General features: G+C 39.4%; 1 protein-coding gene across 1 annotated transcript in view; it reads left to right on the forward strand.

Annotated features, from left to right (window-relative positions):
- Nucleotides 1-21,864, forward strand: part of sntg1 (syntrophin, gamma 1) — a 47,663-nt gene that overhangs the window by 10,316 nt on the left and 15,483 nt on the right. The window contains exons 2-13 of the mRNA XM_061732474.1: nt 296-565; nt 1,230-1,279; nt 4,764-4,898; nt 7,288-7,344; nt 7,520-7,577; nt 7,673-7,716; nt 8,054-8,095; nt 8,401-8,503; nt 9,089-9,171; nt 9,490-9,620; nt 13,417-13,546; nt 21,228-21,266. Coding sequence (XP_061588458.1) covers nt 1,253-1,279; nt 4,764-4,898; nt 7,288-7,344; nt 7,520-7,577; nt 7,673-7,716; nt 8,054-8,095; nt 8,401-8,503; nt 9,089-9,171; nt 9,490-9,620; nt 13,417-13,546; nt 21,228-21,266 — 849 coding nt within the window. The 5' untranslated portion in view covers nt 296-565; nt 1,230-1,252. The remainder of the gene's footprint in view (nt 1-295; nt 566-1,229; nt 1,280-4,763; nt 4,899-7,287; nt 7,345-7,519; nt 7,578-7,672; nt 7,717-8,053; nt 8,096-8,400; nt 8,504-9,088; nt 9,172-9,489; nt 9,621-13,416; nt 13,547-21,227; nt 21,267-21,864) is intronic.

Below are 21,864 nucleotides of genomic sequence, written 5' to 3' on the forward strand. Positions count from 1 at the left end.
TCACAATCTCGCACATGATGTCTTGGATTTTTATGAGTTGGGTGGTTGAGAGGATCCTTCATTAGAAACTGTAAAGTGAGATCTTCAGATTTGAGTTTGTGTTTGAGTCTCTTTCTCTTCGAACAGGTGCTTATTTGGAAAATAAATCTGTGAACTGCCTCTGGTTCAATATCCTGCGTACATGCAGCCGTTACACTGCAAACTTGTCTTGTCTGTAGATTACATCTCTCAGTCACAGACAGAAGCATGTAATTGACTATAATCAGACTCATATTTTGTATTTTGTTGGTTTCAGCTCTCGAGCGTGTGTAGTATCATGACGATACCGTAGCCCCAGTTTCCTGCCACTGCAGCGCGGCTACTATACCTCACCTCCAGCCTCACCTCCACTGAGAAATATGCTGATACACCTACAGCCAGGAGAAGTGACAGCGCTAGTCTCCCGCCACCTAAATCTGACAGCCATGATCCGGAGAGTCCCACTGCTTCAGCTCAGATCAGGAATCAACTTGCTGCTCGATGGCTAAATCTCAACACTCAAAGACCCGGGGGCCTTTCTGCTGAGGTAAGTCTCTCCATCTCCCTCTGCAGCAAAGGTTTTCACAATTCAAGTATGAGCCATTTCTCTTTAGTACTCATTTTGTCGAATCATGAGGCAAAGATGTCTGATTAAATTTGATTGTTCATGCAGATGAAGCTTCTTGTGTATCAGAATGCTCTGAGAAGAGAGATTATTTAAAAGTACGTGGTCTTTATTAGTTGCCCCGAAGTTTTAAAGCACAGAAGCTCTGTGGTGCTGGTGCTCGTATCGCGGCACACTCCGCTGGGGCTCAGCTTTCTTATCTCTCTGACAAGCCATCAGACACGGTAACACAGTTAATTTCTGGGAGACTGGATTCACTATTGAAAGATTCATTAGGATACCTTGGCTTTCACCTTTGGAAATGAATTATTCATTTACGCTTAATGGCCTCCAGTTTTCACCTGAAATTGCTCAGTGGGGATTTTTTTTTTCTCAGTTAAGTTTGGAAGAGACATATTTCAAAGAAAAATCTATTTCCCTCCATTGTTTGATTCCCGTATGAGAAATGCAGGCCTGTAACGAGTATAGGCATCCTGCTAACAACACTGGTTTAACTCTGCCGTGTGGTTTTGCTGCAGTGACTCGGTCATGTCATTAAGCGTTTTCCTCAACAGTCTTAACCTAATCACGTTTTCCTGTATTGCAGAATCCCTCACTGCATAGTAGCACATGGATTTCAAGACTTCAAATGAAGAGGTTAGTAGGATTTAATCAATGTTAAAAACTGATGTTGATTATAGGAAATGCCCAGGCATTTGCGTGCACTGGAAAACAATATTAAGCATCACGTAGCCCGTACACACACAAACACACACTCATTGCTGATAATTAGCCTTTTAGTTTCTCCTTCATCAGGTCAGCTTGTCTGACATCCTGAGCCAGAAGAGAAGATGGTGATGATGGAGCTGAAGCGTTTGACACTCCTCTGGCATTAACATGCATCTCGGGTGATCCAATCACCGGCGGACAGCTCGGCGTACGTTAGTTCGTACCTCCTATTAGAATGCATCTCCACATGGGCCTCGGGTGACCACTTATGATCAGATCTCACTTTCAGCCCTCCACGCTGATAAATTCGTATCACACACAAGAATCCCCAGCTACCTGCAGGCAACAAATAGCTCTACTAATGGTTTCACAAAAAACATAGTTGCCTTCATAAACATCTTTTACACAATATTATAGACTCAGACATTAATCTGACACTTTTAAGATCTTCCTAAGTCATGTTAATAACTGTATCAAGACAGACATCTTAATACAGTGTGTTATAGTGTGCCGTGATAGAAGGAACAGAAGCCAAATGCATGGAATGATTGATATATTATCTTGGCGACCCCTGTGTGAGCGCACCTCTGCTGACTAAAGACTCACAAAATGAAGCTTTTATAGCCTGCAGTTTTCATTATGGGCAAATCTCTGAGCAGAAATTTAAAGAATTGCCTGAAACACAGGAGAGTCTTCAGCTTATTCTAAAGAGAGAAAAAAAATCACTGCCTGTAATATTGTACATCCGCTGGCCATCTGTCTTTTTAATGTGCAACAAGGCATTCCTCGCTCTCTCCAATGCCATTTGTTCCACTCAATTACATTAAAATACCAGTTTTGAGGACCTGTAATGTGCTTGTCTTGGTTTTAAAAATCCACGGATCAGAATAAGACGTGACCCCTGGGATCTAAAACACGGACCTCTGCTTTGATACTGGGTTATGCTCACGCTCGCTGCAAAGAGGAACTCAAAAAAGGCTCAAGAGGTTTCTGTGAATCAGTCTGATGTATGCGGAGTGAGTGGAGATACACTTTTTTCCTGGTGGGCACTAGGAATGGGCGATATTTTACCGTTCACGATATACCGTCAAAAAAATTCCCCACGGTAAGAATTTGTCATCTCGCGGTAAAAACGATACATTCCCGTTGATGACGTTTTTGTGTAAAGTCAGATTTATGGTTCTGCATTAAATCCACGCACAACGTACGTGAAGGAAGGAAGGAAGGAAGGAAGGAAGGAAGGAAGGAAGGAAGAAAGAAAGAAAGAAAGAAAGAAAGAAAGAAAGAAAGAAAGAAAGAAAGAAAGAAAGAAAGAAAGAAAGAAAGAAAGAAAGAAAGAAAGAAAGAAAGAAAGAAAGAAAGAAAGAAAAAGGATAAATTCCCATTGATGACGTGTTTGTGTAACAAACATGGCGGATCTGAGTCATTACAGTTTTGCAGTACAGGTGGACTCATTTAATTGGTTTTTATGAATTAAATTTAATACGTGTAGTTTAGTATTCTTTTAGAGCAGTGTTTTGGGGGCTCCAAAGACTGAATGTGGTGATAGATTTATAGTTACAAAGGTGGAGTTGAATTGGTATTTTTTTTATCGTCATTTTTATCGTTATCGGGATAAATGCCAGAAATGATCGTGATCATTTTTTTAGTCCATACCGCCCATCCCTAGTGGGCACCTCATCGCTCATGCAGAGGAAGCCACTTACGCAGGCGATTCTTCACTGCGGCCCAGGACACCTTCTACTCAAACTGCTTAAGATCATGGCGTTCATTAGTCTAGGGCATCTCCAAATGCTTTCTGAGTTACCAGAACTCAATGTGTCCTCAATGATTCAACTGGCCACCTGTTAATTGCTTCATTTCTCACCAACAACGTGACCTGGCAAGAACGTACAACCAAAACATACAGTACTACACCTCTTTAAAACACTGTTGCCTCCATCAAGCTTCTTTTCCTTCTCATGCCTGCGGCCTCATTCAGAGAACAGACTTGATATGGGAACGTTTACACTTGTCATGCCTGATTTTCTGGATGGTTATGTTGAGGTATTGCAGTTTGGAAAATGTGTTCAGTCCTAATGTGAAGTTTGGAAACAGTGCCAGACACAAGATTTTAAATACAGACCTTCTTTTTTGCTCTTGTAGCTTTAGGATGCCACATGAAGCATTTCTTCAGCCTTTTCACCCCACCAGAACGCTCCACAGCTGCACGTTTAGCCATGTTTATCCATGTACTGCCTAGCCCATGGAATATATTGACTTAACCCTCGATCGTATGAGGGCTAGAATAAGAAGTTGTTGCGTTTCTTATGTAGAGACTAAAAAGTCATGTGCACACTATCAGATTAAAGATGATGTTACAGAGAGTACTGCTGGGGGGAGTAACAGTACAACATGAAATAGGACGGGAGATAAGGCTAATTATGTACAACATAAGAGCTACAGCCGGTCAAATGGTGCTCAGTCACCTGAGACTCAGCCTGACCTGGCTAATATACAGACACTACTGCACTCATTTTGCTCAGCTAATGACTCTTGCACAGACATTACTTCAAATAATGCGAATTAATGCATCCCTCATTTCATTCGTTCTGCTGCGGCTGCAGGTGGAGGCTCAGCTCCTTACATTCCTCATTACGGCTGAACGATAATGTGCACCATGAACTGACTTTGATCCAAGTTTGTCGTGCAGCGTCAGAGATGCTTTTTTCTGTGAAAAGCATCGACGGAGCAGACTGTCTCGTTAGCTGACAACTGGCATATCCCGGGTGACAAGGATGCTGTCTTATATTAGCAGTTTCATCAGGTGAAGGTGCTGCTTTTATTCAGACCTTTTTAAGTCAAGGACAGGGCCAGCATCACAATTAGCTTGGAAGGAGGAAGGATATGCAGAATGCAAATTTATGCAGATTTGCATGTTTTAAAGGGATCATTAGAAACACGCACAGTCCTCCCGCTTGCTTCTTACAAAGCAGGAAGAATTCAAACCAAGAGTGATTTTTATTTTAGCTATTTCATTTCACAGCATCTTGAGTTGTCATCATTTTCATCAGCCTTGCTCGTAGACGAAATGAGATGATATAATCGGAGCTCCTTTGTGAGGATGTATATAAAGCACACAGGGAGCACACAATATTAGGGCTCACAAAAGGTGGCTCCTTCTCTGAGGCCGGTAATGAATTGCTTTCCTGTGTTTTCTAATCATATGTGTTTATTACTCAGACCTCTAAATATGGTTATTTGCTGTGACATTAGCGTCAACAATTAAAGTAGTTCAAAAGAAAATAACAGACACCAAAACTAATTTCAGTGTTCATCCTGCGCGAGTATTCTCAATGACATTTCATTTCATAGCCAGTTAATTCAGTCACAGACGGATGATGAATGATTTTATCTCTCTGACTGTTCGCAGACAAAGACTGGGATTTATTTGATGCAAGAAGGTAATGAGGAGCCGTTTAATATTCGACTACACTTGGCCAAAGATATTCTGACCATTCAAGAACAAGATGTCATCTGTGTTTCAGGAGAACCTTTTTATTCAAGCGTAAGTAACTTAGTCGAGGTCCTAATTACTTACACGCCACACCTCACCCAAATCACTAACATATTGCTACTGCATATTGATACTGCAATGTTAAGTAAAGAAGTACACAAAGTCTGTGTTCATGGCTCAGCTACGTCAGTTAATGGAGTTTTCAATAGTCAAATGTAGTCTTTAAATAATGATTCAACGGCGGGATGATGGTGTTTTGGGTATAACGTTTAGGTCTGACTTGTCATGTCTTCCAACAGCTTTCCCTCCACTTTAACAAATGCATGTTTCTCCATGAAAAGGACTCGGCTGAGTCTATGACCTTTCCCGAAATGGCATTATGCATTCAATAACATTTTAGTGGATAAAAATCTTCAAAGACAAATGGAAGTTTGCATCCTCGTTACCCATCAGCCAAAAGGGCAAATGGGTGGGGGTGGGGGGTTGGGTGGGGGGTGGTTGTGCAAAGCCAACTTTAGCATGTCAAGTGAGGAGCTTTCCAGGCTGGACAAGTTAATTTTTACAATGAAATAAGGTAATTCATTTCGGGGAGTTCATGTTTAATTTGCTCCAGCAGGATGTGTCTGGGCTTCCTCCTGTTCCTGGCTGTGCCTGGGGGGGGGCAGCCGTCTATACGGCTGCAGTTTGATACGTTTTAAAAGTGATGCACGTCAACGGCATTACGGTGCACCTTTTGCTGCACATGTATATTTATGATGAAAATTGGGAAGCAGTTAAGAGCTTCGAGACTGGTTCTAGCTCCAGGCATTATGTTTGATATTAGTAATTGTGTAAAGTATAAACTAGAAATTGTTTAACAGAACTGTAAATGTGATGTTTTGACCATAGATCAGTTTGCAGGTATCAACACAAAAAAAAACAAAATGACAGCAACTTTTATTCCAGTACAACGATGTACTTTGAAATTGTATCACTTCCCATTTATGCCATAATATAATATTTCAAATTAATCTTGGTACGAGAATTTGTGTCATGTTTATATTATTTCCTTGTTTGTTTTAGCTCTTAAACTCTTGCCAGGAATACGTTTTCCTAATAATTGATTGGTAGATTTCATCTCTGCCAAGGGCTCTCACATTTTCCATTAGCCCATTTTTTTCTTGCATGATTTCATTTTGCATCCTTAACTTTTTATTTGACATTTGCCGAGAAGGAAATAAAAAACAACAAATGTCCATCTTTTTTTTCAGGATTTGATCAATTCTGCTGGTTGCAACTAAAGAACTGATAAAACCGAGGGGCTTTTAAAATCTGAGACAATAAAGCCTTTCCTCAGATAAAGTTTGATTTAAAAAAATAGCATCACAGTTTCACTGACTTTTCACTTATTTTAGCAGAATTACAGCCTGTAGGATCATGATTATGTTTTTCAATCCCACATTTTAAGCAAATAAGCCAAGATAAACACAAATTGCTGTTTGACATATCTGGATCACATTAATATGTTCGGAACACCAGTCAGATTCCCCCAGAAACATTTAGGTTTCCTTTCCCTCTTCTGATAAGCAATTTAATAATTCCTTGCCATCATTTAATGAGCTTCCCTTTAAACTGTGCCCCCCGCAGAGGCCCACCCAAATATTGAAAACCTCTGATAAAGGCTTCTGTATAGCTACCGCTGTGCTGAAGACGCGGACATAATTTCCCATTTTTAAAAACACAAACACAAGTGTATGAATGCAGGCGTATCGTGTGAATTTGTCAGTCTAAAACATACCATATAAGTCATTTCCAGTATCCAATTCTTTATTCTTTACAGTTACACTGAGTTCACAGAGCAGTCGTAAGGCCAACATACTAAAAATACAAAATACAACAACAGAAAAATTACAAGAATATTTGACAGTGGATGCAGAAATCTATAACTTTTGGGACGACTTTTATACGTATGAATAATACTGACCTCAAAATCCATATAAAGTAATCTGTCAAAGGACCTGAGCCACAAATTTTATCTGTAATAATAATATTTAATGTCCTTTTTATTATGACTGCTGCATGAAAAGCAGCCTCTGAGTTTTAGTTGATGATGGAAAAGCTAAAAAATACTGCTCATATTCATCTGTGCACTCTGGATTTTGTAATACGGTATGACAAATATTTGTCAAAATCACATTTGAACTGATCAAAGAGATGATGAAAGCAGTGAAATTATAATCTTTATGAGTCTAAGACAAGCTTCAGTAATTAGTTTGTCTTAATTATACAGTTGTCCTCATCATCAGTCTAACAGAAAATTATAAGATCATCATGATATGACTCCATGCAGTGCACCGACATTTTGCACAACTTGAAAAAATAAGAGTACTTTAAAGTACTTTAAAACCTCCCCACACAGGCCCGAGACCAGTCTGATCACACCTCTTCTCTCTAACTCCAGGAGAGGACTGTAACGATCAGGAGGCAGACGATTGGAGGGTTTGGCTTGAGCATCAAGGTAATTTAGATGATTAAAGGCTGCCCATCATAACTTCTTTAATATGAGTGTGAACAAGTTTTATTGATCATTTCCTTGTCGAACTGCAGCAACAGCGGCAGCTGAGGGACATGCTCTCATCATGAAACCATTGCGATACCTCTGTACATCAGTTCCTTTTATTTTCACTCTTTAGGGCGGAGCAGAGCATAAAATCCCTGTTGTGATATCAAAGATATCAAAAGAACAGAAAGGTAGAACATTTGTTTTTGGTAGTGTTCATTTCCTGATGTTACGCCGATCTAATTTGCGCCCCCTGAAATGTTTGTGTGGATTTGTTTGTTTCCAGCTGAACTCTCTGGGCTGCTTTTTATAGGAGACGGCATCCTCCAGGTAAAACGCCACATTAATGTTCACTCATCTCATCCTGCATAATAACACATCCTGTATCTTTAATAATTCATGTGCCACATGTCCTTAAAACTGTGAGGAATAATTAGGCGTCCCTATAGGCAAAACTCTTTCATTTGTTTAATATATTTCAGCCAAAAAGAAGAAATAACACATCTCCCACATGGCAACTGTGCATGTGATTCTCTTATTTACATTTTTCAGGGCAGATGCCACAGCAGTTATGATGCTTGCTTCATTAATCATTTTGAGGATAGAGCTGCAGTGTTATGATGCCAGAAATGTTTTTCAGTGCAACTATGTTACTGTTGTTTTTTAGATAAATGGAATAAACGTTAGAAGCTATCGACATGAGGAAGTGGTAAGCTCTCAACGCATATCTCATAGTTTCTCACACTGCAACAACTCAACAGTTTATCTGGTCTCACTTGATTATTGTCATGCATTTGACTTGTACATACAGTTTTACCTCCTTCATCTCTTTCTAAACACAACTTTTAGAAATTTCTGAGAGCAAAAAGCAAAAAAGCCCTATCTCTTATCTTGTATTCCCTTTCTTAGCCAGACACGGGCACAGCATGTTTCATCCCAGGGAGCAATTAGCAGAGAAATGCTTAAAGTTTACACCTCCTTCTGTATAAATACTCCTCTGTCTTTACCTTCCAGGTGCAGGTTTTGAGAAACGCTGGTGAAGAAGTGACTCTCACCGTGTCGTTCTTGAAGAAGACACCAGCATTTCTGAAACTGCCCCTATGTGAGGACTGCACATGTAAGAGACCTGTCACACACTCCACTTGTAGGTCTAACTGAACCACTGCTATTGAAGTAGAAAAGAATTAACTAAAGGTATTTTTAGCTGCTGTTATTCTCTATCTAGAACTGGTTGTCTTGGAAACAATCAACCCAGGCCACTTTGTGAATGGTAAAAAAAAAAATAATACATGTACTGTAGGTGCCACATTTTTTTTTTTCTTAACCTGGTTGTCATTTTGAGCAAAACATAAAGATGATGCTTTGTTAAGGAAAGAAAAAAAGCAGAGGAACTCCAGCTCAAGCTTCACAAAAGGTGCTAAAGGCTAAACTGAAAGAACTGACATCGTTCATTGTTGTGCATTTGATTTTTCTCTCACGGGAGAGCTTCAGCTCATCATCAGACATGAAAGCGTTTGTTAAATCCTTTCATATGCGAATGTAGGCCAGGTTGACTGACTGGACGCTCCAGTCAGTCAACTGAATACAAACTGGCGCGAAGCAGGAACTAACAGTGGAGCAGAACAAAGTAATACGCTTTTGTTGGTGAAGCAGATGCTCGGAGTTAAATGTTTTTGTGTGTGTTCCTGTACTGTACTGGTAGGCATCCCCAGTGACCAGAGCAGTGGGACCTCCTCTCCTCTGTGTGATAGCGGTCTGCATTTGAACTACCATCCTAACAACACGGTACTTCTTGAATATTCCTCTTTGTGACTGGCTGATTTTATAACTGTCCCTCTGTAACCACGCATCAGCATCCTCAGTGCCAGTGAGTTGTTTCCATGCAACTGTCGCTGCTCACTGTTAACTGCAATGCTCTGTCCTTATCATTTGGGGAGGGTGAATCAGCTCTAATCTGCTGCATGTGCTCACTCGGCCCTCTTATACATCTGTAACACAAGCAACTGCAGAGGCAGCACGGCTCAGGCTGTTGCCGTGTGAACCGTTTGAAATGCGTGAGATCAAAAACAGGGTGTCTCAAAGTTATCTTTCACGCTGCTACAGGACACGCTGTCCTGCTCGTCCTGGCCCACGTCACCCGGGCTTCGCTGGGAGAAGAGATGGGTGGACCTGCGCCTTATTCCTCTGCTGCACTCGCGCCTGTCGCAGTACATCCCCGGCTCTGACGTCTGCAGGTGAGCTGGCTCCCTTGCTGTGCACATTTGTCCCTGCAAGAGTTTTAATTTATGACAAAGCTCAGATATTTTGCATGGGGATTTTGAGATGTAGTACACTTCTCTGCTCCATCAATGGGCAGACTGTATACTGGTAAAATAAGTAGTGATTTATACATTTACTTTGACCCTTTTTTTCTTAGCAGGCAGTATGGCAGGTGCATCAACTTAATCTCATTTGTCAATATGCATCCATTTTTGCATTTCAGTCCTGTCACACAGTCCGATGAATAAGTCGGGTCTGTGAAGCTTTTATCACTTTGTAATGTTGCCATCCCTTCTCAGAGCACTTAAACGGTGTCCTGACATTAAGGATATAGAGCAGGGAAGTGTTCAGGTGTTATTTTGTCCAATTTGTCCTGCAAACACATCTTAGTGTGCAGCATTTTTTCTTTAATAATTCCAGACACATTCTCTATCAGGGACCGGTCATAAATGCAGGCTGTTGCCACTTGTTTCTCAGCCGTGTCTTTGCAATGCGTGAAGTACGTGAGTTTTTTTTGTATTGATTTGTTAAAAAATCCCTAGACAGCCATGGAAAAGATGTGGTCTTGAAGGCAGCATATGTTTCTCTAAAATCTCAGTTTATGTGTCTGCATTAATGCTGCCATCACAGAAATGTAAATAACTGTTGCCAAGGGCACGGATACGACCTCATATCATCACAGAGCCTGGCTGGCGGTCTTGTTGCCGGTGACAGTCTGGATGGTCCCTTTCATTTTTAACCTGGAGCACAAATCACCCATCTGGGATACTGCTTTATCCAACCGTCGTACACGTTTGCAGTGTGTTATGGTTCAGTCCAGATGCTTCTTAACCCACAGACATTGTCAATGTGCTAACTAACAAGGCTAATTAGTCTTCTCTTTTTTTTCCACACTAAAGATTTAAGGAGAATTTCTAAATATAGCTTCCTATTGTTCAACTTGACAAAGTCTTTACACAGTTATCCCTTGCACTATTAACTAATGACTTATTAAGTGGCATCTAAAAGATCAGAGAGTAGCACTATGTTACATCCATCATCGCCAGGTCTAATCATCATATCATTTACACACATAAATCTGGACTTTGGATCCAAGAGTAAGCAGAAGCAAGTCGTTCAGAGTAAGATGCAATGATTATATATCGCTATAGAAACTGTGTAGTTGTGTGTTGCAGGACAAAAAAAGTAACTATGAATGCATATTAACAAATGAAGCTGACAAGAAAAAACATATGTAAAGTCTTGGGTTCATGCTGTCTACAAAAACCTGAAACTCATATAGGAAATTTCCGATCGTCCCAAAATGTTCAATTTGGAGTTGTATAATTTAATGTAAATCTCTGGTATGCAGACAATTAGAGGCAGATTAAACTATGTTCTGGTGTATTGTGCATTTGCTGTGGACTTCTACAGCTCATTAAGCCAATTATAAAAGCTGGAAAAAATCTCAAAACAATCATTCCAGCTTTATGCAAGATGCCTTACTGCATTGTGAGGTATTGTATTGTTACCTATTTGTCATTATTTATAACAGTTTGTCAATCTGTAGACAATTAATGCTCATAAACATTATTTTTTTAATGAGCTTTTTGTCTCACCAAAGAGTCTTTATGAATACAAAAGATGCACTAAAGAATGAAATGGCCCGCCATCAGTCACCTGTATTTGATTTCCCGTTTGAGCTCTGATTATGTGGAACCACATCGTTTTATTTGCAGAAGCTTTGTCTATATACCATAGAAGTGATGAACCCAGTTGTAGATTAGTGACAAAATAAGTTATTAAGCTGCCACTGTCTGTATTCCCATTTTTACAGCACTACATAGCAGATGATAGAGACAGTAATCATATTAAATGGACTTTAATGGATCTCACTTGTGCTTTAGTCTGTTTTAGCTCATTAACTGGAATTTGCATAAGTATATTGCACAAGTTTTGAGATTTATGAGGCATATTAAAAGCAAAACTTGCAGTTTATGCTGAAGGAAAATGAAGATAAACATACCCTCCAGACAACAATTTCTTGAGAGGTATTTTTGGTTCTAATATTGTCAATACAGCCTGTTCTAAAATAGGCACAGATAATAAACCATTAAGGAAAGAAATATAAACTTCTCTTTAAACCTAATAGCTTGTTTATACATTAGTACATTTCCACTGAATAAAATAAAATATTTTGTTTCTTAGACAGTTTTGTGTGTTATTTTAGCGTTTGCACTCGCTGAAGTCTATGTCCTACAATATACTTGCGGTTTATGATGCATACTTGTACATGTCACTTTTACGTCTCCTAACCATACATGACGTAGGTGCAATATTCACTTAACCACAAGAGGCGCTAGATTAGGGCGGTGCAGCAGTTGTCTGGTCAGGGAGCTCTGCTGCAGATACAGCTTACAGCGCGTGGTGTTGTTTTGAACAAGGACGTCAAACCGACCCAATGAGTAGTCAAACTTTGTGGAGGATATACAAATACATTATTCTGTTCTTCAATTTCCTACATTTGCAAAACAACAAAAAAAGACACTGATCCTGAGAGTAATTATTTAAAAGACCAACATATAATCTCTGAGGGCACCGGTGTTGTGTTCTCAAGCAAGGAACATTCAATCTCAACACAGATGGTTGTTTCCCTGAATGGAGGTGAACGCTCGGTCAAACTGCAAGGTTATCCAAGGCCCAACTCCTTTCGGGCTTATGCTTATTTTTAATGAGCATCCTCATATTTAAAAACTTAACACTACCTGTCTTTAGCTGCTAAAAACCTGGAAAAGAATGTTTTTTTTTCATGGGTTACCCCTTGACAAGGCATGGAAGGTGTTGGTGACTAGTCGAGGTTTTGAAAATGCGATCTGTCACATCCACAATGAGAATCGTACCAGTAGATCAAATACTGTTAGTGTTTAATTCTCAGATCTGTGAGTTTAACCGATAGAAAACCAAGGTCCAAACCATGAAAGGTACTGAAATGCAATTGTTGAGTAACTAAACAGTTCAGGTTGATGTGTAGATATTTGGGAAGAGATGCGTTGCAACCAGTTATGCCTGCAGTCACATGAGCTTGCAGAGTCTGTAGTAGTGCATTATTTCAAACCAGGTGGCTCTGTCCTACTCTAAATTGCTTTTTTAGATACCTTGTTTTAAAGGCATGCTAAGGGATTTCTGTATGAAGTCACATCTGTTGATATTTGAAATAAAAAAAACTTTTGAAAAACTTGAGAAGCTAGCTTCCTTCCCTCTCCTACCAGTGCTGCCTGGGAAAATACGTCCCACCATGTACTCTCCAGAGCTTCTGCCCCCCTTTCTATTTATAAGCACACAAGCATGAACCTTACTCTTGTAGTGGTCAGCTGATTGTTGTGGTTTGGAGGGCAGGCCGCCTGTCACTCATTCTGAGTTTTCACTGAATGTGACAAAAAGTAACCTAGAAATCGAGACGTACCAAAGGCAGTTTAATAAGCGACTGTTGATGGGGAACCCCATGGATCGTCTTCAGACCCTGCATTTTTCTAGATGTTGGGTTGAATCTATCAGGGTGGACATTGAGTGTTCTCGGTTAGAAATTGCATAGAATCCCCTTAACTTACCAGTAAGGATTTTTGTTTTTGAAACCAAAATGACATAAAACTATAGAAAGTACACATTATAATCAAGGCATTTGGAAAAAAATTCCATTACACTTATGAAATAAGCACAAATGGCTTTGTAAAAGCATGTATAGGGATTCAAATACTATGTCAGGCGTAAAAATCATCTTTTGTTATTTTTCAGGAAAAATGCTTTCCAGGTCATTGCTGTGGATGGAGTTTGCAGCGGAGTCATACAGTTTCAGACAGCTGAAGACTGCTTGGACTGGCTACAGGCAATAGCAAGCAACATTTCCAGTCTCACCAAGCACAATGTGAGTAAGAAGCAACAGCTTTTAGCACACTTGGTCCCACATGTGAACTGGAACAGCTTTGGGTTGGGTGTTAATGTAATATGCTTGCAGTTTTGTGGATTGTCTGACTGATTCTCTTTGCAAATGTCACAACATTTGGTACTGTAGACACGTACTCGTGTGTCTACACACTCCTCCCCCAGCCCAAGATCACAACAACAATAATCCCACTGAGATCTACTTACCTCCTCCAGCTAACTATGCGGAGTTGGGTTATATATAAGTCACCATATATTATTTTAATAATGAAGAAATAACCATGGTGTACTCATTCATTCAGAACACTTTTTCCAGCTCTATAACAGCTGCTGTGGACTAAAATGTTCTGTTTGTCTGCATTTCTGGATGAGTATCGAATAAAAATACATCTAACAAGCACAAACACTGACCGTGGCTCAAAAGCAAGCTTGGACAAATGGCCTCATCTTCACATATTTAGCTGCATTTTTGGAGACGATTCTCTTCTGTTTCTGTGCAGCAAAACATAAATCACATCGGGGAATTATTAAGTCACGGACTAGAACTTTAGTGTTGCTCTCCTCAGGACATGAATGTGGCATGAAATAAGCAGTGGTAAAAATAAATAAATAAAATGAAATAAATTAAAAAAACTGGATTTTGTACATATCATGTGTCCGTGGGAATGATTATGTGTGTGAGTGTGTGTCTGGAGGGAATAATGGAGCTCCGGTTAATTGAAGTGGACGAAGTGAGGGACACACTAAACGTAACACCGGTGATGACTCACTGCCAGAATGGCCTCAATAAATGAAAATGTATTTCTCGCTCTGGCCTTGGCATTTAGTGAGGTGTGTGTGAGCTGCAGTAGTAAACCAGCTGAATGCAGGATCCTCAGATATCTGCGCAGAGAACATCATTGTTTCACTGCTGTGAAGCTGGAAGGTCTTTCTGTGATTTTACTTTAATTCTCTGGATTTTTACGCAATGGGATTTGAGTCATCCTGATTTAATGTTGTTTATATATTATTTCATTTCATTCTGTTTTTATTCCACTGCAGTAAAACAAAGTACCCTTTTGGGACAAATAAAATGGTTTATTGATTGATTGATTATGGTGTGATTCAGCCACAGTCTCAGAAAGGCCCTAAAAAAAGTAGAAAAATAGAAAAAGCAGTTGTTGGTTCATTTGGTCATATTTTTAACATCATATTCTCTTCATTTATATATATATATATATATATATATATATATATATATATATATATATATATATATATGTGTGTGTGTGTGTGTATTTGAACAGTTTACTCATCATTTGACTTGGTATCACTCTTTCTGGGGTTACTATCTTGGCTTTGACCATCTGCTGCAGTCAAATATTGAACCATTTATCATATAAAAATGCGTACGTTTCCCTGAGCAATGATGGGGGTAGAAATTCACATCTCAGCGCTCCAGAAAATTCCCATAAAGGCTCAGTGATGTTCTGGTCCAGTGGCTGGCGAGGCCATCTCAGGGTTCATGAAACCCCTCTTGAATGTGTATAGTGATGCATTTGAAGGCTTCAATGGAGACATTATGAAAGAAGGTTTTTGCACCATTGCTCGTTATGACTCCTACCAGTCAGCTGCAGAGCAGCAGATATTGTTGGCCGAAGTCCTCCCGCTGTCCTACTTTCAAACGTTATTGCAAATAAAACCGATGAAAGAACTGAGTTTGATTATGACTCATTTCTAATGATCCATTGCTTTCATGCTGTGGTGCATATTGTTTCTTAATCACAGCTCTGCTTTAAGTTTCCAGCTGTTTCCAGCGAACCACAGGCTGAACAGTTTCTGCTGAAACTTGAGCTTAGAGGTGCTGATTCAATTCAGTGGTACTCTTCAAAGCTTTTACTTCAGTGGTATTCAGCAGCCCCACTGTTAAGAGTCTGCCTGCCTCAGTCAGCGAACTTCGGCTTGTGATCACTGTTGATTTTATTGAAGCAGTTTTGTCATGCCTTAGTGGGTGTTGTCATGAATTTGAGAGGAGAATATAAAGCATTTATGCTGCTTTTGACTGAATCTCTTTGTTAGCTGTCAGTAATGCATCTCCATCTGTCTGCTGACATCTGCTAACAAGTAACAAAGGTGACAGATTACAGACCCAGATGTCAAGAAATAAACGAGACAGAAGCAGCAAAGGTACATCTGACTTCAAAGACAGTTTAAAAAAATCACAAGTCTGTCTTTTTAAAATTAAATACGTAGAAGTGTATCTTTTTTATTAAATTATTTTCACATTCACATTTAAAAACTGTTACAAAAGGGCCACTGGGTGGCACAGTGGTTTAAGCAAGCGGCCCATGTACAGTAGGCTACAGCCCTCCTGCAGCAGCCACAGGTTCGAGTCCCACCCTGCAGCCCTTTGCTGTATGTTGTCCCCATTCCCTCTCTCTTTACCCCCTTCTACACTTTGAATAAAGGCCACTAGAGCCATACAATCTTTTAAAAAAAGTAACAACTAGAAACAGTCAAACGGAAATGTATTTCAGTACTAAACTTATGCATAAAGTATTCGTACCATTTGAGGCAATTTCATCCTTTAAACATACTCTTTCTCTCGTACAGCTATTGTTCTTTTCTACTTTTCTACTTATTTTAGGTTTTTAGCTCCAAGTTACTTAAGGCAACACAAAGGAACTTTTGCATTTTTTCGTTCACAGGGTCAAAGTTATTAAAGTTAACAAAAACTAAGACTAAAACTGAAACTTAGACTGAAAAAAATGATACCACTAACTGAAATAAAAACTGAAAAACTGAAGGTTTTCTAAAACAACTAAATAAAAACTAAAATTAACGATGCAAAACCGGTAAAATGTAAAATGTAAAATTTGTGTAACATTTTTCTAATTAGAAATCTCTTTTTTCTAATTCTATTTACTCAAAGGAAAGAATAGAGGATCGTTTTACTGGATGGCATGGTTGATAGGATTCTTTCATCCTAGATTTTTTTTTGGTCAATAACTGTAAGTGAATACCTAAAAAAACTAAAACTAAAGCTAAAACTAAATTAAAACTACCGGTAAAACAAAATTAAATTAACCAATTTTTCAAAAGGAAAACTTGTGCCTGTTAAACCAACTAAAACTAAACTAAAATAATCAAACAAACTGGAAAAACAAAATAAAAATAAATCTTTTTCAGATTTCGACGCTATTACAACTCTATAGAGTTCCTCTATAGACGTGGAGATTTAAGGATGCACTGCCCAAGATTTACTCTTGTTTGGTCCCCTTCTCTTGTTTACTCTTCCTCATTTCTTCCATCATGACTTTCTTGGGTCTTTAGTTGCCTGTTCCATGATTTCCAGGAGCTCTAGCTTCATCTTGCAGCAGCCGCTGACCATCGTTGATGATGTGTATCCTAGCACCACAGATTGATACGCTGTCGTCCAAACTCACTTTGGGAGGTTTTAACAGATAGGAGCAACACAAGATAGTGAGAGGCAGGCGACACTTGGTAAAAATGATCGAATATTTCTTTAAATGAAATCCGATTACCCACCACTTTATAAGAAATCAAAGATAAGAGAAGGAAGATATTTTTTTCTCTGGATGCTACATATCTAAAAACCCTTTGAATTGGTCTTTGCTGGAGTAGTTGGGACGTCTGACCTGAACTAATCTGTGTTTCGGTCACATGTTGCTACCCAATGAATTATTTTACTGCCATACTTTGATCCGTGCTGATAGTACTTAAGTACTTCACCTTTTACCGCAGAGCCTTAAGTGATAATCACAAAGGCACATGTACTGAGGCAATTCAAAGTCCTTTTTTTATTTATTTATAATGACTATTAAAAAGACCAGCATGAAACATTTAAGAAAGAAGAGCAACTTTAAAATGAAGAAATTGTTAAGGAGTAAAATGGAATGGCATTTAAACAAGCAGATAGATAGTTTATTGTGTGAATGTGTCATAGTATATCTAAATGAATTGATTTGCTCTATTGGTAGGAGGCATAAAAACAACAAGCTGCTTCACTTTGATGAGTTTTGTTCCTGAATGATCTTGTCTCAGATCACCAGAGGGGTCTGGATGCTTCATGTAACAGAGGTAAATCAAAGATGTGTTTAGAACCAAAGCAACTCTGTGCTTGAAACAAGTGCAGTGATTTAATTCATTTAAGGTTAAATTAACTTTAAATGTATAGTATCGATTTACATGAAAAGTCATCTTAAGGCACTCTGCACAGAAAACAAATTCAACACGGTGCAATTAAGTATAATCCACTTTAGTCTCCTTATGTTCAAATTCAGCCCTAGTCACAGTGTGAGCCACTTTATTTAAGGGGAGGTGTAATGTGCCCAGAGGTGGATCTACAGGGGGGCAAGGGGGGGCAGCTAACCCCCCACTTAAGAGCCTTGCCCCCCCTGTTGCTTCCCTAATTTTAATGTTCTTAAAAAAATGACTACTCTGCTCAAAAGCCCCCCAATGCATTGAAACAAGGCATTAATTTTTGTTTAACTATAAAAGATCATCTTTGGCCCCTGAAATACTTAGTTATGCCCCCGCACATGCTGTGTGATGGACCTCCTGCCGGCGCTGCTGTGTGGATGAGACGACGCGGGTGGCAGTGGAGAGAGCGAGCTGGCAAACTTTGAATAAGCCTCCACAGCCCACATGTGATATTTTCACTTATATTTTAAAGTTCAAATCAAGTTGAAACATTTCAACCAGGAACCAAACCGAAGGCGACTGTTCAGTACGTCTATTAATCACTAGTCAAAACGGATTATTATGTCTGAATTGTTGGTGTATCGCAGGGCTCTTGAGTCTACATGGAGCGTGAGACATGCATTTCAACACATTTTCATGCTCACAGGCCACGCACTGCATTTAATCACGCTGAGAAATGATTAACTTTACCGTACAGGAATTCCAACAGCCCATCTTACAAACGAGTCAAAGGGAGACTACGTTGCGGTGCGCTGAGCGCTCATAGCTCAGAGCAGCTGTCTCGAGTTACCAACCTATCTAGCCAATCAAAAATTGAATTGCTCAGCCAATCAGAAAATAGAATTTTGTGTCGCCTGGTGAGGTCTGAGTTTCAGCCTCAAGCGCTTCATCCCCAGTAAGACAACATTTGAAAACAGAAATATTACTAGTTATTTTAGCAAGGCAGGAGCGACCAGGAGAACCAAGCAGAGGTAAGGGACAGAAATGAAGAGAGGAGAGTGGAGGACAATTCAGGAGGTTCAGATGTGGGGAGGGCTACAGAGGGGCGAAGAGAGCAGCAACGAAGTGAGGAAGAACACTGACAAGAAGACAGTAGTGTGAGGGATGAAGACAAGAGGGGATCAGGTAAAAAAAATAAATAAAAAAAGAGACAGATACTGAAGAGGTAAGCGATGAAGAACCAGAGCAAAAAGATGTCAGGGTGTCAGAGGAAAAACCCTCGATTTCAACCGAACTAATTGATATGTTTTTCTTATCTATTCAAAAATCCAGTGTAGCAACATAATTTGATGCTCAATAAAATAACGTGATTTAAGAAAAATAATCTGTTTTAGGGTTAGATGTGTAAAGCTTTACAATTCATCTTGTTTTATCTCTAATTGCAATTAACCGGATCTTGTGGTGGAGAAACAGTTTTCAGACATATCAAAATCCAAAGGGGATGTATGAAGAATATCAGGCCCACAGAAGAAAAAAAAGTCAGAATTCTGACAGCAGCAAAAAGAAGTTTACATAGACATCTTGTCCCACGCAACATTTTCTAGACCTCCTGCCACCCCTTTGCCCCCCCTCATAAACTAGTCTAGATCCGCCACTGAATGTGCCTCAATATGTTCGCTTTAGCGACTCTCACAGCTGCGTATGGCACAATGCAAAGACCTGTAAATGTGATGGTATAACCCTGTTCATGCTTCTTGCAATAAAGGTCCCGTATTATGCTTTTCCTGTCTTTCAAAGGTTCAAATATGACCTCAGTTGTAATAAACCAAGGACAACTAAGAGCAACAGACAGAAGTAGTGGAGGGAGAGGGAGGCCAAACAGGATGCTCACCGCAGCACACAGAGGATTTAGGCTGCACAATCCAACAGACCCAGAGAGGTTTTGAGTTTCGGGGTGAAACAGAAATATGAATAGGGATCAGAATTGCACAATATGGGGCATTTAAAATGTGTCCTAGGAAATCCGATTACAAGTGGCTGACACTAATACAAGGTCTGTACACATTGCAGGACAGATTGAAATCCAATCACACTCATTTGAAGGTCTCAGACACTTGTATACTCTCTTTGCAGTCTGAACATAAAAGCGGCCTGGGATGGATTCAGAGACCACCTAATATATAGATTAGACCGCCCAATGTCCCAATGTCCCTGATGACTTGTTTGATTTTACGCACTAACAACCACAATAAAACTCTTTCTCATCCCATTTCTTCCTCCTCTTTGTAGCGACTCTGTCCTTCTATTGTGCACACCCCGTTTTGTTTAGTACACAGATTGTGTCGAGTCATTTCCAGCTGCTGCCTTTAGCAATTGAAAATAACAACACATCTGGTGTTTGCAAGCTAAAAGGACACTCATGTTTATTTGCATAGAGAGCGGGAGGGTCAGATCTGATCACTCAAGATGCATTCTGGATACACATTTTAATAGTGTGAACAGAAGCTCTCATCACTTGTGATCAGGTTTCTAGGGATGCAATTTCATGACTGAGAGTCTTGTTTGTTTTTGTTATTATTATTTTTTTTTTCCTATCTCGCCTCAGTTTTAAAGTATTATATATAAGCTGACTGTGTGGTTGATCTAATTTTGCTAGTTTTGACCCAAGTCCACAAATGCAACTTGATTTTTGGATTTTTGCAGTCACTATATGCTTTTTGCTTCTGGCACACAAACACATTCTAGCCAGAGTTCCTCTAAAGGTTTTTTCAGACAAAGCTAAGGGTTCATTATTTGTTTTAAAAGTTTAGAGCTTGGATCATGTGCCTCTGTGGATTTAATTTTGTATTTTTTCACAACAGCACAATCCAATGATCTTAACAACCCATCCAGAAACCAAGCAAACCCTTGGTCATAGCTGCCGTGTATTCACACCCAGCTCACATCCCAACAGTTATCTTGTTTGTTTCCTTCATGGTTCCTCCACTAAAATAAAAACACTGGGTGTCTTCCCACTGGGCTTTGTGACATTTCACAATAAATTCCTATGTCTTGTCCTTGATATTGTAACGGGAAAGGATTGGGGCTGGACGTCTTAATTTGGTGTTCAGCTTCTAAGAAAGAGTTATACTGATAGTGAAGTGTGGATTAAGAGAGAGTGATACGTATGATCTGAGCAGAATGTTTTAATTTGAAGCCTGACTGCTCTCTCAGTCGTTTCCCCGCTTTTATTACCACACAGAGAATGGATTTTTTTTTCTTTAATGGATTTTTTTGGGGGGAGAGTCTTTGGTCCTTGTGGAAATGACTCTATCTATCTCATTTTGAAATTTGCATGCTTTGAATAAATGAAGCAGCTCTAACAGACTTTCAATGCTGTGTTTATTTGTTCCTGGCTGGCTCGCCAATGTGCCTGTTAGGCCCACTAAGGTCCTACAACCATGTTCTTTTTGTCAACTGCTCTCTGATTGTTACCAGAAGATATTTTAATGAGATATTGACGTTCTTGTTAAATTTAACAGGTGAAGAAGATTAACCGGAATTTTCCAGTGAACCAGCAGGTAAGATGTTTTCCTCATGCAGCTCAGCTGCTACTGCTTCTTTAGATCCTTATTTTGTTTTAATAGACCTCTAGCTCTGCATTTTATTATCTTTCTTTTTCTTTTTGGTAAAAATCAGAAGCAGGTCTGTCAGTCAGAGGGACATAGCACTGCATTGCCACATATTACAACACACGCAGACGGTTTGCATCATTTAAGGCCATCCACTGAGAGATGATCAGAAAACAACTTAAGTGCTCTCAGTCAGTTAACTCATTGTGTCATCTTTCAGTCTGAGTGCAGATAGTTAAAAGGCGCTGCAAGGTTTGTCTCTATTATTTATCTACTGTGGTTTCTATGGTACACAAAAACAAAACATTGGAATTCACAAGACAATTCATTTTGGAAATTAAAAAGCGTGAGACTCATCTGCCCTGAATCTTTCAGCTTCTTGTTTTGAAACCAAGCAAACAAATATTCAACACAAACAGAAATCAGAGCTTGACTTTAATGTTAGTGCTGGTTTGATGTTTAAAATGATTCCTCTCAACATTTGCTTTTCCCTGTTTGTTTTTTTTCTAAACCTTTTTCCTCTGGGAAGATTAGTTGAGGTCATTAA

The sequence above is a fragment of the Cololabis saira genome, chromosome 10 (genome assembly GCF_033807715.1).
Source record: "Cololabis saira isolate AMF1-May2022 chromosome 10, fColSai1.1, whole genome shotgun sequence".
Classification (NCBI taxonomy): Eukaryota; Metazoa; Chordata; class Actinopteri; order Beloniformes; family Belonidae; genus Cololabis; species Cololabis saira.